We start from the raw sequence: 19,964 nt of genomic DNA, 5'->3' as shown, positions 1-19,964 counted from the left end.
TACAAAAAATATATCTGTATTACTACTACTACTACTACTACTACTATTACTACTACTACTACTACTACTACTACTACTACTACTACTACTGCTGCTGCTGCTACTACAACTACTACTACGACTACAACAGCAATGATGATGATGATGATGGTGATGATAATAATAATCATCATCATCATCATCATCACCATCATCATCATCATCATTGCTGTTGTAGTCGTAGTAGTAGTTGTAGTAGCAGCAGCAGTAGTAGAAGTAGTAGTAGTAGTAGTAGTAGTAGTAGTAGTAGTAGTAGTAGTAGTAGTAATACAGATATATTTTTTGTAAACATGCATTTATTTTCATCCAGGATCACCCAAACCCTCTTTGCCTGCATTTTTTAATTTTCTGTTAATTAGAGGTAATTGTTTGTTTGGCAAACCATGTGTGGTCTAGTGCATGTATAAAGCGTCTCCCCGGAGAGCGGAAGGTCAGTCAGTATACTGTGTCTGAGTTATGTATACATGTTAAACTGCGGCATTGTATCTCAGAGAGCTCGCACTGTGAAACCGGTAATATACCGGCCTAGTTCAAGCAGCCACACAACCCAGTGGATATCCGGGTTAGAACTGGTCTTCAGCAACCCATGCTTGCCGTAAAATGCGACTAACGGGACCCGGTGGTCAGGCTCACTGACTTGGTTGATGCATGTCATCGTATCCCAATTGTGTTATGCTCATGATATCAATCACTGGAATTGTCTGGTCCAGACTCGGCTATTTATAGATGGAATATTTCTGAGTGCGACGTTAAACAACAAACAAAGCAGACACACAAACAAACAAACAAATCAGACACACACATGCATGGACATCGCTGTATAAATGCGATGGTCTTGAGCACAACGGTAAACAGCATCACACCTCACATCAACACGGCTTACCCCTCCCCACACCCCGCATCCTTGTTAACCCCCCTCTCCAGCCACAGCTACCCCTCCCTATTCCACCACCCCGGTCGTATCCACCCCCTGTTAACCCTACCCCTCCCCGACAATCACATCATCAAAGTTTATAGCTTTCCCTTATTCACAAAAAAGAACACTTTGCTCATGCAACCTTCACCCTGAATAGGCACGGGCGTTCCCATATACCATCAATACAGACACGTGATCAGCGGGCTGGGGTAGAGATTTCCTTTTGTGCTGTGCGACCTAATCAAATCTCCACTAACGTAAGCTTTATTTATATTTCCGACAACTTCATACAGTTGAAACGCTAAGATTGTCGTCATTTCAACAAATCGGCAACTTCAATGACCCGAGACACGTGTTGCAGCTAAATAGCGTTTTAATTGGTTTAAGAGACTTGAAATAGTCCCACCGAATGCCGCTTGATGTTATCTAATCACAGGTTGGCGAATATCAATAGACTTGCAGCCATTCGTACACTACTTACACCTATGTTTAGTGTTTTCCCGCGGACAGGTGTTAATAAACTCTCTGCTGGATGGCGCTGCACATGATTTGCATGAGTATATATGATAATCGTGTGTGAGTCGCAGAGGTGGCGAGAGAAAGAGAAAAGGAAAAATATTTTATCAATGTGTCACATGTTATATATATCGACACCTGTTACACAATAACACTTGATAAAATGTATAACATCCGTCCAAATGGAAAACGAGACACAAGCATGACAATTCTATAAACACCGATATTCGTATTACTATTATACACAATAGTAAAATAGCATAGCGCAACTACAGGTAAACACCACGTAATACTACTTAACAACGAATATTTACGTCTATCGTACACTTTAACAACCAACGGCTGAGGGCTTTACAAATTTGTTATTTCCCAGAATGAATGAGGTCTGATCGATGGGCGACAGAAGACTACAAAATGGATTTACAGTCAATACATATTTCCATAAATTATGTTTTAGGTCAGAATAAAATTGACAACTGATAAGAAAATGAACTTCATCCTCAATGGCGTCTCTATCACAGAAATTGCATAATTAAGGTGTCTTGGGGCGTGTAAATCGGCCAAATTCTATTTCCCAAGGCAGAGTACCGCATCTTAATTATTCAGTATCTACGGCGAGACCTTGGTATAGTTTCAATAACAACATTCGGATACAAGTAGTTGTTTAAACTGTCTAGGTACGAAGTGTATTCTTATGAGGTGAATTTCCGTAGATGGATTGAATCGCGTTGAATAAATGTCCATTAATTTCGAGTGGTAATAATTTATACCATAAACATCCACGAAGCATACATTAGTTGATTTCTTTAATAATTTTCAATTGATGGTGGAATATTAACTCTAGGTATACTTTTGGAGCGAAAACAGTTCTACTCCTCGACAAGTATGTCTCGTGTTTCTAACCATGTATATAGTCCATCTTACATTAATGATATCGGGACACATCTTACACGGAACTGAGGGTAGAGCAATACCTCAGTATCCTAACGGGTTACGCCTGGTTTCTTGATTGAAATATACAACTTATACCGCACATATCTGGAAATTCATTAGTAGTAGTCACCTGAGCTATGAATGTTGTATCATCATCATAATCATTGTCATCGTCGTCGTAAACAGTCAATATCTTAAAGACGCCCAGTCGCCGTCACTATATTGTCATTGTGTATTGAACAGGATTGTTACATGAATGGGATAGCGTTAGGCTGGGAATATTAATATTTTTGAAAATAATTTTTTAAATTTAATTAGTCCATAAGGTATACACTGTAACAAAAGTTTGAATGAACACCGCATGTACAGCAATATGATTGGCACCTAAAAATGCACAAAGTCAGTCGATAAAGTTATTTGTACACTTGTGACATTGTCATACAGCGTTTTCACAATGGTAATCGCCCAAGCACACGCGTCAAGAAATCCAGGGGGGGTAGTATACGACTGTAAACGGAGTAATTGCTAATATAGAGCGACTTGAATTATTCAGTGTCTAATTTGTAGAATCCTATTGTCAGTCTTCCCAAGACGGGAGTCCATTCACAAAGACTCCTTTGAATGAAAAGATCACTCGCAATTAGCTATTGATACATGATCATCAATCGTTCCCTGGACAAAAGTGCACGAGCGAGACAAAAACAAACTTGTCTGCCTGTCTACACGGGGTGAAAGGACTATTTTAAGGAGTTTGTAGTCCCTTGTTTCAAGTCACGGTTAACTGAGCAAAGATTTCCATCCGTTTGAGGACGCGATGTGGACAATATCTTAATTTGATTTAACTCATATACACGTGTTGACGGTATCATCTTTCATCATCATAATTAATACATAATTAATGCTTGATCTTTGATGTCAGCGAAAGCTGTTTATTTCAACCATTAAAGAAATTATTCGGTTTTAAATAAAGAAATTAATAACAACCACGTGCAGGTTTTATCGAATGAATTTTGTATGAGTGCAAAGAATATCAAAACCGTTAATTGAGTGGCTACTTCTGGGGTGTAAGCATACGATAACAGGTAGCAGTACTGAACATTTAATATTTTTAATCGAGACGCCCCCAACACCAAAGACCGAGAGACGCCGTGGAAGACCTGAGACAAAGAACAAGAAAAATCCATTATGTATAGATTCCGTTTAGAGACCTACAATTAAATACCTCTCGGGGGTGTAGAACTGGGCTTCACACTGCTGGTATTGCTACTATACTACTGCTCTAGCCGCTGCTGCTGCTACTGCTACTACCATTACTACTATTCCTACTACTACTACCACTACTACTGCTGCTGCTACCACCACCACCACCACTACTACTACTACTACTACTACTACTACTGACCCGTGAAGATCCGGGGTAGAATAGGTCTTCAGCATCCTATGCTTGTCGTAAGAGGCGACTAACGGGATCGGGTGGTCAGGCTCGATGACTTGGTTGATGCATGTCATCGATCCCATCAATCACTGGATTGTCTGGTGAAGACCCGATTATTTACAGACCGCCGTCATATAGCCCAAATATTGCTGAGAGCGGAGTTAAACAACAAACAAACTGCTACTACTAGTACTGCTACTGTAAATCACCTTTCAGATTGGTTTAAGTGATCAACTGTCTCAATGTTGTGTTTCTACTGCTAAAATGTTGCTAAATCACATGCTATCCCCCAAAACATTCTACAACACTGCACCAACCCTACCTCATGCACTGATCTGACAGGTCACAGATCGTCAACATTGACTGAGTGAGTGGGTTTAACGCCGCTTTTAACATTATTCCAGTTATATCGCGGCGTGTCAGCTTAATGTGGGAGGAAAGCCCGAAGTGATGCAGGTCTCAGACGTTTACCACTTCGGTGAAACCCACGAGCACGGGTATGGTGCTGACAAACCTAGAAACATAATCGGGACGAACCGGGATTCGAACCCACAATCATAGGTTTCTGGGGTGCCAACATTGACCACAATTCATTTGCAATAAACACATAGCGAGCTGAATGAGACCCTGCGCTGTGGAATGATGATATTCTTCTATGGGTGCAACATAAAAAGAGAAAAGAGTTATCTGGTCATGCCCTACTTTATATGAAATTAATCATTAAGCAATCTGTCATATCGTAGCTAAGTGTTTCGTATATATTAAAAAGTATTTTATCTTGCATCTTTTTTTAATTTTTTTATTGATCTTCTTTCGTACCGCCGTGTGGAGTGGTTTAGTCTTTAGCAAATTGTGTTATGTGTACTTGGTTTGTATATATGTAAGGTGAGACTTGAGTCAATTATCTGTCTCTGTCTATATTTTTGTCGAGACTTTATTTATGTAAGTGTCGACATGATGGTGATACAGACGTGTAGTTGGTTACGTGTAATCGAATACATGGCCTACATGTTATCTGGCGAAGAAACTATCACTGTCATTTCAACCCCGAAATTGACACGACTTTGATAAAGGCCTGGTGTGTCTATCCCTGTATCGTGATGAAATCGACAAGTGTACATCTGTGATTTGACACCGACCGTGTGTCTTTGCTCACTCTGAATACACAGGTAAACTACCCCTTGTCGTGTCAACAGATATTGACAAGGTTAATACAGTAATGGGTCACGTGACCGTATAAGCCGACCAGAGCACCTGATTAGCGCCGAGGAACTTGCAACTTGCGTATCAGTTGCAGGCCTGTCACTCTGGGTGATCGTGAGATTTGTTTGTTTGTTGTTTAACGCCGAACTCATAGCTATATTCCAACTATATGACAACTGTCTGTAAATAATCGAGTCTTAACCAGACAATCCAGTGATTGTTAACATGAGCATCGATCCAAGCAATGGGGATTGCACCAACCAAGTCAGCGAGTCTGACCACCCGATCCCGTTAGTCGCCTCTTACGACAAGCATAGTCACTTCCTATGGCAAGCATGGGTTGCTGAAGACCTATGTTCCCCCGGGTCTTCACGGGTCGTGATCGCGAGAATGAGTATGTGTAGGAGTGAGTGAGGGACAGAGGGTAGGTGAGATGTGGTGAAATGGGATTTAACGTCGCGTTTAAGATTTTGTACTTATATAGCACGTGCAAGCACGTGTGTGTGTCTTTGTGGCTGCTTGTGCTAGCCCACTAAGATACATAACACGAGTACCCCACTCAGACACAGTATACTGACCCCGAGCCGACCAGTGCTTGTTTTAGCCCTTGAATGCTTAGCGCCAGGCAGGGTAGGAATCTTTTAACGTCTTTTGGTAGGACGCGACCGGGGATCGAACCCCGACCTTCAGTTCTCCGGGCGCACGCTGTACCACTAGGCCACGGAGGTGGCCCAGAGAGTATGAGTGAATGAGAGAGTTGGAGAGGGAGGGAGTAGGAGGGAGAGAGAGAGAAAGAGAGAGTAGGAGAGTGAGAGAGTTCTTGAGGGAGAGGATAGGGGTGTGAGAGAGTGAAGGAGTGTGAAAGAGAGCGCGCGAGATTTAGTGAAGGAGAGAGAATGAGTGTGAGAGAAAGAAGGACAGTGAGCGAAAATGAGTAAAGAAAGGACAATAAGAGCGTGAAGGAGAGAGAAAGAGAGTGAGCGAGAGTGAGTGAGTGAGGAAAGGACTAGAAGAGCGAGTGAGAGAGAAGGAGAGTGGGGTAGTGAACGAGGAAGTGAGCGAGTGGAAGCATGTAGACAATTCATAGATAAGTTAAGACGCTCCTCTAGGTCGGGTTCAGCTCGGAGCATCTCAGCCCTGATGATCTTGCACCGCTCGGGATTTACTTGTTCAACTAAACCCTCGAAAAAAAAGTTTTAACCCTCGAGTTTTAACTGTAACTTCTAAAATCGTTTTTACAAATCAATTACGAAATGCCGGGAGAGTAACTGTTTAACGGAGTTACCTGGCTACTGTAGTGTAATTTATTACCGAAGCGTGACTAGGCATTTTGTGTGTTGTAGATACGATCTAGGAACAGCACTTGGCCGCCTGTCACGGCTGACACGAGTTAGCTCCCTTCAACCCTACCTAATGGCTTAACACGATCGCGAACTTTAATAACTTAATTACTTATCAATAACCTTTTCACCTTTATTTGAAAAAAATGATTATGCCTACACAAGAAATACGGTTTAAATTTTCCCTTCACTTTATGTCCAAAAGTGGGCATTTCACCAATATTCCAGTTGCCTTCAAAACATTTATCAAACTTCATAATAAGTTGAACTGTGGTATTGGTGTGATGTGTGTATTGACAAGTGTGTTTAATCTCGTCCCAGTAAGCAATAATTGATGAGTTTTCATCACATGATTAATAACTCAAAATCACCTGAGGGTGGTGTGACTCATGGCAAATCACTGTCCAAAAATTCGAACTGTTTATAAGTGTCTACCAACTGGAAATCCCCATCCAAGTTTAGTACGAGCGGGGATTCTATAAGCTTGACCTTCTTGGTCTCGTCCTGAATCATGGAATCTCGTGAGACTTCGGAGGATGTTTACGTACTACGTAATCAATGTCCTACCCCCCCCCCCCGCAAGTGTTCACGGATTTAAACCGTGCTATGTTAAAGGGGCACTGCGTCGCTTGTGACAAGTATTGAATTAGGATCAGATATGTTCAACGGTAGCTATTGGATGGACCTTGTGCCTTTCCTTGACGATTTATAAACATTCATGTTGCATCTACAGGTATAGGTTATGTATATATAGGAACATGATTCACGCTTCTTGTAGCCCGCAGTCAAATGTGGTTCTATATATAGGAACCCCAATGCTATAATTACTGCTTGTTCATAGACGTCGATATTGAGGTTCTACTTACTTGAAGCGTGTATAACGGAGAATAATGATAAATAAATACATTTTAATTCCGAAATTATATCTTTACTTGATCGGATGATGAACTGCTATATTCAGGGGTGATCGTCTACACGCCGCGACATGATTTGTGGACGTGATGCTACCAGTTAAAGGCTCATCATCTGTGATTATAATTTATTCTATCTAAATAGACATCCCAGATAGTTAGGCGGACGCCATGTTGTGTCCATTACGTAACCTCTGACGTACAGTCACGCCATAAGGACATGTCTGAAATACTTGCAAGTCAACGACCACCTTTAACTAATTCTATCCGGGCAGGGCGCGTTGTATTGGGTTTCTTCAATAATAAGGCAGTTAATTTTGCGATGTTAAGTACACACTAAAGCACTTGTTTAGAGAGTTTTGGTGAGAAGAAATGAAGATATTACACAACAACAACAATACTAATAATAATAATAATAATATAAATGATAAATGATAATATAAATCATTATCATCATCATCAAAATCATCATATAATCCGTCAAATAGTCGCATTGCCTTACAGCAGTTTTGTAAATAGAGTAGTTCAACCTTTGTACTTCTCTCCGGCTGCATTTAAATGCACAGCGCATGTTTTGTTGCATAGTCTCCAAACGGTGCTATGGGCGTCTTGCTACGTATATTAATCTCTGACGTCATCACTGCACGGAGGTACAGGCCTTTTGTGCTCTCGTTCGGGGGGACCTATGGTATATCACTGTAATGAAGTTTAACACAGATTACTCCACAGACAATGCATGCACACAAGATGTAAAGGCACTCGGCTAGTACATGCATACATATCTTGCATGCACTGAATGCATGCACCCTGTCTGGCCCGGATAACTGAAGTTCTCTCGCCCGGGTGAGATAGCATGTCCAGGGACCTTTCGCTAATGAACGACCGCCTTTAAATGAGTCACTTTCCGGGTTGATCTGAGTGCATGGGACACGTTGTCTTCACGACATCACAACACAGCAGCCTTGTTGGCTTCGACTATGTGGTCATAGGAGGTCTTGCTAAGAGGTCACTGGAGATCACGAAGTGGTGGACTCTTGCCATGATGTCATGGATGATCGTGAGGTTACTGGAGATCTTGACGGCTCTTGTTTGGATGTTCATGGGGGATCTTGAAGGGGAGGGGTTTTGCTCGGAGGTCACGGAAGATCTTGAAGGGGTTGGGTCTTGCTCGGGGGTCACCGAAGATCTTGAAAGGGGTGGGCTTTTGCTCGGAGGTCACGGAAGATCTTGAAGGGGTGGGGTTTTGCTCGGAGATTACGGAAGATCTTGAAGGGGTGGGGTTTTGCTCGGAGGTCACGGGAGATCTTGAAGGGGTGGGGTTTTGCTCGGAGGTCATAGGGGATCTTGAAGGGGTGGGGTTTTGCTCGGAGATTACGGAAGATCTTGAAGGGGTGGGCTTTTGCTCGGAGGTCACGGGAGATCTTGAAGGAGCGGGCTTTTGCTCGGAGGTCACGGAAGATCTTGAAGGGGCGGGCTTTTGCTCGGAGGTCATAGGGGATCTTGAAGGGGTGGGCTTTTGCTCGGAGGTCATAGGGGATCTTGAAGGGGTGGGGTTTTGCTCGGAGGTCACGGAAGATCTTGAAGGGGTGGGGTTTTGCTCGGAGGTCACGGAAGATCTTGAAGGGGTGGGGTTTTGCTCGGAGGTCATAGGGGATCTTGAAGGGGCGGGCTTTTGCTCGGAGGTTACGGAAGATCTTGAAGGGGCGGACTTTTGCTCGGAGGTCACGGAAGATCTTGAAGGGATGGGGTTTTGCTCGGAGGTCATAGGGGATCTTGAAGGGGCGGACTTTTGCTCGGAGGTCACGGAAGATCTTGAAGGGGCGGGCTTTTGCTCGGAGGTCATAGGGGATCTTGAAGGGGTGGGCTTTTGCTCGGAGGTCACGGGATTAGATTACTTGAGTAAATGCAATGAAATCATGCCCTACAGTGCTCATGAAAACATAATTTGCTATGTACAATTTGTGAGAAGTAGGGTATTTGTGGCAGCAGCAGGGCACTAACTAGTTGGGAAAGAACCGCTATCAGTATACTCTTTGATATAGTTATCTAAATGATATGTTTTAGCGGTATATAGAAGGATGCGTCATATGCTTACTGGACGGCTAATATTGACAATAGCGTTGGTAGCAATGTGAGCACAAAATAAAGTTACAATCGTTATTACAGAGCCTTTGTAATAATTGTAATTTACATTTATCTATGTAGCCATTCATTGACCACATTCCAACGTGAGAAATAAACGAATCTGTCGGATATATTTTACCAAACCCTTGTATATGGCGAGCAAAGTACATTCTACCATTTCAAGCTCTTTTCCGTATAGATTTGTTTCAGTCAACCTGGTGTGTCATGACGTCACGAAATTCAGTCAGATATCCACACAGCAACGAATGAATTTTTTTTGACACTTCGGACATATTTCGAACAAATCCAGCTGTTTGAAATTGGGGCAAAAGTCCCAAGCCCACTTATTTTGTTATCTTAGACTATTATATTGATAACATTTTTTTCAGACTCGATCGCTGATAGACAAGGCCCCGCCAGTTATTTGCTGTAAAACAGTACTGACCTCTAGACTTGCAGACCGCCTCCGTGGTCTAGTGGTAGAGCGTCCCCGGTCGCGTCATACAAAAAGACGTTAAAAGATACTTGTTGTTACCCTGTCTAGCGCTCGGCATTAAGGGGCTAAAACAATGACTGGTCGGCTCGGAGTCAGTATACTGTGTCTGACTTGGATATTCATGTTATCCATGCAATCTATCCATTGTTTGATAAAAATAACATTTATCCTCTCCTAATCCTATCGAGTGGGCATTTAACAAATCTTTGTTTGTTTGTATTCACCGCAACCGCAAAACTTTACCTGCTTGTATTCACCGCGATCATCTATCTCTCTGATCCTTTGATGACTACATCTAATGGACACGCTACAAATCTCAAATACCTTACTCTGTGTAACGTGTACCGTGTACCGTGTCCACAGTCGGCCTCTTGTGTGCAAGGGTGCTCGAAATAGAGCGTTCACTGCCACAATACGTTCTGTAGGTATTTGTCACTGCAGGTATTAGTCACTTCGGGTATTAGTCACGAAGCTGTTACGAGACCTCACATCTCAACGCCATTTATCAGCATCACCAACAATGGAAATATTCATCCACCTCAAAGAGAGAAGTGACGAAGATGTGTCGAGCCTCTTTGCCGCATATATTACCCAATTAAAAGAGTTAAAAACACTTTGTGATGTTTACACTGTACATTTGAATATGTAAGAATATAACAGGACCAGATCTAACGGCAACGGGAAGAGATACGTCGCAGGGAAGCGGTACAACGCCACATCAAGCAGAAACCTTTAGTACTATTGTGAAGAAGAAGTTTGTTTTTAAGAATACGTGCTCCGTTCCAAATGTTATATATTGCCCGTTATTGAACCTCCGACCGTCTCCCCGGTCTAGTGGTAGAGCGTCCGCCCGGAAAGCGAGATCCGGGGTTCGATCCCCGGCCGCGTCATACCAAAAGACGTTGAACGATGGTACTTGTTGTTACCCTGTCTGGGGCTCGGCATTAAGGGGCTAAAACAAGGACTGGTCGGCTCGGAGTCAGCATAATGTGTCTGAGTGGGGTATTCATGTTTAACTGCGGCATGGTATCTCAGTGAACTAGCACTATAAATCGGCATCAGTACAAGCAGCCTAGTACAAGCAACCACACACACGTCGCTATAGAATGCAAAATCTTGGACGCGACCTTAAACCCCTTTTCACCTCTACTCACTACTGAACCTCCAACCTCAAAGCACATCTACCACAGGCACTGTAGGTTGACGGTTTGTTTGTGTTATCATAAACTATAGAAACTGAACAAAGCCATCTCAATTAATTAAATTGAAGAGTGTGTGTACAAACGTGTTGATCTGATCCGCATTCTGTGTCCCCGGAACTTAACACATATAGACATGTGTGAAGGTGTTAGTATAATGTGTCAAATATGATCGGACTTCAAGCATACCAATTGACATAATTGTGAAGGTTTTTCAAAGCATACGGTCCTGTACTGGATTTACAGTGAGGTGTCACCACTGACGTCATCACCGCCGACGTCATCACCACCGACGTCATCACCACCGACATCACCACCACCGACATCATCACCACCGACATCATCACCACCGACGTCATCACACCGACCTCACCAACACCGACATCACCACCACCGACATCATCACCACCGACGTCATCACCACCGACGTCATCACAGCCGACATCACCACCACCGACATCATCACCACCGACATCATCACCATCGACATCATCACCACCGTCATCATCACCACCGACGTCATCACCACCGACATCACCACCGACATCACCACCACCGACATCATCACCACCGACATCATCACCACCGACATCATCACCACCGACATCATCACCACCGACATCATCACCACCGACATCAGCATCACCGACATCAGTACCACCGACATCAGCACCACCGACATCAGTACCACCGACATCATCACCACAGACATCATCACCACCGACGTCATCACCACCGACATCACCACCGACATCACCACCACCGACATCATCACCATCGACATCATCACCACCGTCATCATCACCACCGACGTCATCACCACCGACATCATCACCACCGACATCATCACCACCGACATCATCACCACCGACATCAGCATCACCGACATCAGTACCACCGACATCAGCACCACCGACATCAGTACCACCGACATCATCACCACCGACATCATCACCACCGACGTCATCACCACCGACATCACCACCGACATCACCACCACCGACATCATCACCACCGACATCATCACCACCGACATCAGCATCACCGACATCAGTACCACCGACATCAGTACCACCGACATCAGTACCACCGACATCAGCACCACAGACATCATCACCACCGACATCATCACCACAGACATCATCACTATCGACGTCATCACCACCGACATCACCATCATCATCACCACGCAGCAGCAACAATTAACATCAGTAACAGTCTAACAACTGTTGTAAATCTAGACCATATGGTATCCCCTCGCTCACTGAAACCTGTATAAACCGACATTATATGCCCATAAAATAAACAAATAAGATACGCGATAAAGTTAAAACACATATTGTGTTCCTTATTGCAGATCCAATCATTTGCCCCAAGGGCACAGTGACACGTCATTTAATACTAACACCCTCCTACAGAGGTAGATTGTCTTTTTATCCCACAGCGACACCCTCACATAAACGAATAAGCCAGTTTCTGTCATGTTGGTGATACAATAAACGCCGAACGAGGTATGTACTGTTATCTTTGGAACCTGTTAAATAAAAAATTCTTATCACTGGTGCAGAATACACCTACCGACACAGTCTGATGTCGATGGGCCATAGTTTTGGCGAGAAGAAATTCTCTGGGCTCGTCTGCACAAACCGACCTTAGCGCCAGAACTGTAACCATACTGTGAAATAGATTTACGAAAGTTGTACCCTTATTTCTATCAACTCACGAGGGCCCGTGCTGTGATTTTATCGTAAACAATAAATTGACCAAGAAAATCGCGAACAAAACAGTTATTTTTCAGACTGTCGAACGAAAAGACATTGTCTGCCACAAAAAAACTTAGATTGTCACCACTATTGGGTTTATTTGTTTGTTCGTTTGTTTCTTTGTTTTTTAACGCCGCACTCAGCAATATTCCAGCTATATGACAGCGGTCTGTAAATATTCGAGTCTGGACCAGACAATCCAGTGATTGACATCATGAGCATCGATCTACGCAATTGGAATACGCTGGCATGCAACAACCAAGTCAGCGAGCCTGACCACCCAATCCCGTTAGTCGCCTCTTACGACAAGCATGGGTTGCTGAAGACCCATTCTGTCACCACTATTGGGGCCAGTGGGTGAAGAGAAGGCGGCTATTGAGGCGAGTAGATATAGAGAGGAAGACGACTAGGTGAGTAGATATAGAGAGGAAGACTTCTAGGGGAGTGGATGTAGAGAGGAAGACTACTAGGTGAGTGGATGTAGAGAAGAAGACTTCTAGGGGAGTTGATATAGAGAGGAAGACTACTGGGGGAGTGGATATAGAGAGGAAGACTACTGGGGGAGTGGGTGTAGAGAGGAAGACTACTAGGGGAGTGAATATAGAGAGGAAGACTACTAGGGGAGTGGATGTAAAGAGGAAGACTTCTAGGGGAGTGGATATACAGAGGAAGACTTCTAGGGGAGTGGATGTAAAGAGGAAGACTTCTAGGGGAGTGGATATAGAGAGGAAGACTTCTAGGGGAGTGGATATAGAGAGGAAGACTACTGGGGGAGTGGATGTAGAGAGGAAGACTACTAGGGGAGTGGATGTAGAGAGGAAGACGACTAGGGGAGCGGATATAGAGAGGAAGACTTCTAGGGGAGTGGATGTAGAGAGGAAGACTACTAGGGGAGTGGATGTAGAGAGGAAGACTTCTAGGGGAGTGGATATAGAGAGGAAGACTACTAGGGGAGTGGGTGTAGAGAGGGCGCGGGGTGCTAGAGATTACAAATACTTACTGTTACGTTAATTACCCATGATTTGACCGACATTCACTTACGTTATGTTTTAGTAAATGTCGTCTTGCCATATACTTCATATACTGTGTGTCACGCACCTGCGAAACACTCGACACTCAAACAAAATTTATGATCGTGCGTTCAGAATGTGTTTACTTCTAATTTGGACGTTGACATAGTTTGATCTTGTCTACTTGTATCGAGTTCAGCCATTGGCTTCAGCACCACTTCCTGCTCCATCGACAACTGCCTGGTCGGTCTTCTCCGTACTCACGGGTGTGCCGGACACCAATCAATCACCGGCGTCCGTAGCAACAGGAGGGCGCCTGCTCTCGTGTTACGTAACATGATACATATATATAGACACACATCGCGATAAAGCAAACCAAGACAGGTAACCATGAGTGGGTAACCCGTGCCAGTTACAACTGTCAGATATAATTGTAATTGCGTCTCACTTTTTCGATAACGAACTGATAAATTGAAAAAAATAACTACATACAAAACCATAAACTGGGCTATTGCCTTTCTGTCTGTATGTCAGTTGAGAAAAGATGTCTTTTTATTTCATTTTCGCATATTGTTTCTGTAAAAAAAATTATCTGATTCACTCCACGTATTAAATTTAAAAAGACTGTATACCTTTAATCATTGCCCCATTTTCCGACCCCCGTGGCCCGATCACCCCATCAATATCCGGTGTCATTACATATACCTAGATACAACCTGATATCATTCGGATATATGATCATTTGCTCAATCATCTAATGTCAATATTCGAGTATGCGTATTGTATACACAGCCCGTGCCTAACCTAGCTGTAACAGTTTCATTTTTGTTCTCTTTAAATCAGCCGGTTTTAATATCCCCCGACACAAACCTAATACAATTTGTTCCTTTATTTCATGGTTTAATTTTCGAAATTGTTGCTACATTTACATATCCTATACACATTTGTTCAGATATATTAAATGATATTATTATTAAATAATATTCAGGAAAAAATGGCAAATATGCAGACCTCGCTTTCGAAATCTTGCTTGCACCCCAAGGACCAAGTTGTCCCACCTTCCTTAGGTTTGGTACCTCCCAATCTGTTGACTGACATTGGACCCGGGAAGATCCGGGGTAGAATTGATCTTCAGCAACCCATCCTTGCCGTAAAAGGGGGGCGACTAACGGGATCGGGTGGTCAGGCTCGCTGACTTGGTAGAGGTATGTCATAGATCCCAATTGCGTGGATCGATGCTCATGATATCAATCACTGGATTGTCTGGTCCAGACTTGATTATTTACAGACCGCCGTCATATAGCTGGAATATTGCTGAGTGCGGCGTAAAACAACAAACCAACCAACCGACACTGGGAGAGTGTCCGGGTTTACTACCAGGAATACAGCCCTTCTGACAATCTGGGTAATGCAGAAGGCTGCAGTGTTGGGGAGTCTTCACATTCTCCGAAAAGTTCTGGGTGGGTTTGACTAGGCAGCGCTTCCTGGGAGAGTCCCATTCGCTGTCTGGGCTGCGTGTAGAGGGGGCAAGGGCCCTGAGCTGATGATGAGCCTAACCAGCCTGACTGTGCCAGGATCACCCAAACCCTCTTTGCTGCATTTTGTATTTCAAAATGTAAATTATAAGAATGATAATTGCACATATATATCGCATCTTTCACACGAACTAAGCTGACTTTGTCAAGTGAAACCATTTCGCTAAATGGAACCACATGAATATTATGGATAGGTATGTATCTGTGTTCGCGGAACGACCAAGAGACTCGCTGCGAAAAATAGGAATACTACTTGACCTGCATAAATGAAGCTATCCAGATAACGACACAATTGGGGATTTCCCCGGAAGAAATAACTTTCCTTTCAACTCTCGTGCTGATAAAACGTTATATACCCAGGATGCGACGAGGTGTAGATATCAAATACCCTTTGAAATGTACCTTCCCGTGATGAATGAGCTGCGACAGAACTGAAATAGACACGTGTCATTACAGATTGGGGGGGATTTATGCGTGTTTTATTAAAGCGAGCTATTGCGTTGAGGGGTAGTCATATTAGATACCCACAGATAGACATAGCTCTTTGATTGTGTCGTCGATCGTATGTTTAGGCTTCTAACAAAGTAAAAGTGTTCGTATCCATTACTACCCACGGCTTATTTGGAAACTCATGGCAACAGACACTAATCTTTTTGTTTATTTATAATATCCAACAATAGGAATTAAAGACACATCAGAATCTTAATGTGGTAGTTATTGTGAAAATAGATATTTTTTTCTTTGATTGTGTCTTGTTTAATCAGTAAGAGACATTGTACTAATACCCCATTCATAAGCACAACGTTTACTAACGTAAGTAATTTTACCTGTGTATATGTAAATTTACTATGCGTTCACATGAAAAGCATATTAGGTGTATAAAGAAAGTATGTAAATTGTGTAAGGCACACATATTCGTCAGTCTGTCCACGACTTTCACCACAAAACAGGATGTTTTTCAATAAAGTTGAATGAGAAAAGAGTTACTTCACCGAAACTTTTCGCGTGAAGCAACATGTGTTTGATTTGTTTTAATTTGTTCACAAAGTTTGACTCCTTGAAACCAAAAGAAAACGCCGTCCGCTCAACTCTGTATATACGCAAACAAGTTGGCAACTGTTGACAATTTGTTTGGTGTTGGCAAAAGAACAAATATTAATTAGATTATCCTCTTACGTTGACATAAACTTTCACATTGTAACATATACACAAAGTGCAAATTTGTTCCAGACATGATGCAAATTTGCTCCTGGTGTAAATATACACACATTGCTAAACGCGTTCACATGACAAGTATACTCACGTATGTATTTCTACACCCGCATGCACATATACACACCTCTGTATAGAGGCGCATGTGAACGGGGTATTAGAAACATAAGCAGTATAGCCGAAAATACACCAGCTGATATCAGTTTGATATTCAGTGGAAATGAAAGATAACATAAAAATTATTTATATGCGTCATACAAAGAGATTAATGTAAACTATATTTTTCTCAGAGTCCACTTATCTTTCCTATTCTTTTCTTTCCTTCTGTTCCGTTCACGTTTAGTACAAGCTGTAAATAAATTGTGTAAATATCTGGGAGAAGGCGTCATAAGTTGGAGAACTTGTACCCAATCCCATTCACTTTTTGTGCATAAGATATGTTTAAATCAAATGTATCAAATCAAGTCAGGTTTCTCCACACAAAGAGGCTGTTTTCCGATGATGCCTAAATTTAGGTGCAAAGATGCAGCCTTTCAAACCCGAAATTATTATTATTAATATCCCATTTGTCACGTTCAATCGAATTGCAAATGATGTCAACATATTTACCCATCCTTACATTATTCATCTCACCACACCAGTAACATATACAGTTGAGCTGCCATCCACCTTTAAACCCGTGACGTATTTAATGATACATTGATTGCACTGGATATATGATCTGCATTACAAACAAACCTCTCGAGTCTGTAAAGTGTGTGTGTTCTCCCGGCTCTGCTACCCTCGTTGTTTACGACTGGTATATGTACCGTTAGTTTGCAATAATTAGAGGCGACGAGGAATTATAATTATATGTCTCGAGTGAGTTAATTTTGTCTGTGACCGCCTCCGTGGTCTTGTGGTAGAGCGTCCGCCCGGAGAGCGGAAGGTCCAGGGTTCGATCCCGGGCCGCGTCATACAAAAAGACGTTAAAAGATTGAACTTGTTGTTACCCTGTCTGGCGCTCGGCATTAAGGGGCTAAAACAATGACTGGTCGGCTCGGAGTCAGTATACTGTGTCTGAGTGGGGTATTCATGTTAAACTGCGGCATGGTATCTCAGTGAGCTAGCACTATAAATCGGCATCAGTCCGGACTAGTACAAGCAGCCACACACACACATACACGTGCATGCACGTCGCTATATAAGTGCAATAATCTTGGACGCGACGTTAAACCCAATTTCACCTCACCTAATTTTGTCTGTAGTTCAAGTAAGTTATTCTGTGGCCATAGTTTCTTTGTCTGTTTGATTCCTCAGAATATTACAAGATAAGACAAGATAAGAATAAACATGTACAGTAAACTGCGGTTATAACGAACTCAACGGGATCACTGATTTTCGTTCGATATAACCGTAGTTCGTTATAAGCATATATACAGAATTTATACCGCTAATGGCCGGGACCAAAAGTATGTTCGTTGTATCCGTCAGTTCGTTATAAGCGTGTTCGTTATAAACGTAGTTTACTGTAGTTTATTATTAAATCACACAGACCGTAGCCCTTTACGTACAGTAATACATGTATATGTTAAAAATCGAATATAGACGCGAGTTATCCGGTCAAAATGGCCTATGAGACACATAAAGCAGGGAAAGACTTAGATAAAAAATGAAATCGAAAAGAACATACAATAAAAGTACTGGACGTGATATAGAGGGATACAAATGCAGGTGTAGGTTGCTCCGTGAACTAATGGCCCAGTGAAGATTCCGGGGCAGAATAGGTCTCCAGCAACCCATGCTTGCCGTAAAAGGTGACTATGCTTGTCGTAAAAGGCGACTAACGGGATCGTGTGGTCAGGCTCGCTGACTTGGTTGATGCCTGTAATCGATCCCAATAGCGTGGATCGATGCTCATGATATTAATCACTGGATTGTCTGGTCCAGACTCGATTATTTACAGACCGCCGTCATATAGCTGGAATATTGCTGAGTGTGGCGTTAAACAACAAACCAAACGAACACCGTGAACTAATGGATGTATGAATATTTGACAGGAGTAGGTAAGTAAGGATAAGAGATATGGATGATCAGTTAGGAGCGACGTTTTGGTGTAGGTTCTAACACCGTTATCAAGCAAGTGATGTGAAGAGTGTGGTTGACAAACTTGATAACGGTTTTAGAACATTCACCGAAACGTCGCTTCTAATTGTAAAATAGAAGTTGTTCATCCATATATCTTATCCTTACTTGGTACTCCAACTTCTAAATGCCTCTCAAAGACGTTATAGGAGTAGGTGGTTATAAATTAGAATACCGATATCACGATACTGGGACATAAATCCCAAACGGGGACGTATTCAGGAGCTGGAACTAACGAATCACACATAACATGTAGCGTCCTTACCCTGGACCCTGGACCACCCACCACCCACCCACACCCACCACCTGATCCGCCTATGTATATAGCACCGATCATTGTATTTCTGGGGGTGGGATGGGCGTGGTGCAAAAATAAAAAATGTATCGCGAAAATTAGCAGCAACCAAACTTTCCACTCACACCCCGCCCAGGTCGATAACTGCATTTTAATTAAAATAACCCGTGTGTCATTAGCTGAGAATTTTAAATTTATGTTATAGCTGTATTTCTTACGCAAACTTTCTGTAAAGAAATTTAATCAAGTTATTTTAAATTAACCTATTCATCCTTCGTAATGTGAGGTGTCGTGACGTGAATATATAATGTAAAACGGAATAAATTAATAAATAAAAACATGAATTAATATATTGATAGATCTTCCAACTTTAAAGTCCAACTTCAAGATAAATATTCCGGCCAGTTTGATTCACGTTAGGAACAACTACTGATTCAAACCATACACTGTCACCCTACACTCGTCACGCGTCGGGGGCAATATTTGGGGGATGTTACGGGAGAAGAAAAATCAAAAGATAAATGTCTTTGATAAAACAAATATGTAAGCGATGATACGCAATTAATGATACTCTTTGCGACGGTGTCATTGGAAAGGAATATCGCGGACTTTTTACTAAGGTAGGTTCTATATGAGTTATATTACTTAGATACAAGATATTTATTTGCAGAAGATTGTACTGATCAAGAATCATGTCGTATGTGCCCTTTTAAACTACGAATATTATAATTAATAATTGAATTATATCAATTACTCATTCGGTTTTAAAGCGTGTCTTATATTCGGAGAGTTTTCTGTCCCTCTCGACTTGCCTGACAAGGGGTTGTCGTTGATCTCAGTACACGTCTATAAAGAGTGCATGTCTCAAAGATAGGCAAGTAACATTCAACACAACTAGTAACATTTAACACAA

The 19,964-nt window shown here is 42.4% G+C and overlaps 3 protein-coding genes across 3 annotated transcripts in view; 2 read left to right on the top strand and 1 right to left on the bottom strand.

The window, feature by feature from the left end:
- LOC124121577 overlaps positions 1–19,964 on the top strand; it is a 207,548-nt gene that overhangs the window by 151,453 nt on the left and 36,131 nt on the right. The gene's annotated exons all lie outside the window — the stretch shown is intronic.
- LOC125378196 lies at positions 8,469–10,415 on the bottom strand. Its single transcript, XM_048393179.1, has 2 exons — positions 10,403–10,415; positions 8,469–9,157 (listed from the first exon to the last, which is right to left on the bottom strand). The coding sequence occupies exons 1-2, from the start codon at positions 10,413–10,415 to the stop codon at positions 8,469–8,471; spliced, it is 702 nt and encodes a 233-aa protein (XP_048249136.1).
- On the top strand, positions 10,434–13,043 carry LOC125378195 (uncharacterized protein PB18E9.04c-like). Its single transcript, XM_048393178.1, has 3 exons — positions 10,434–10,464; positions 11,363–11,837; positions 11,906–13,043. Exons 1-3 carry the CDS (start codon positions 10,434–10,436, stop codon positions 12,333–12,335), a joined length of 936 nt encoding a protein of 311 aa, XP_048249135.1. The 3' UTR covers positions 12,336–13,043.

The sequence above is a fragment of the Haliotis rufescens genome, unplaced genomic scaffold (genome assembly GCF_023055435.1).
Source record: "Haliotis rufescens isolate VD_foot unplaced genomic scaffold, xgHalRufe1.0.p SCAF_116, whole genome shotgun sequence".
Taxonomy (NCBI): domain Eukaryota; kingdom Metazoa; phylum Mollusca; class Gastropoda; order Lepetellida; family Haliotidae; genus Haliotis; species Haliotis rufescens.
The sequence above is the reverse complement of the archived record's forward strand: the minus strand, read 5'-3'. Positions and strand labels throughout refer to the sequence as shown.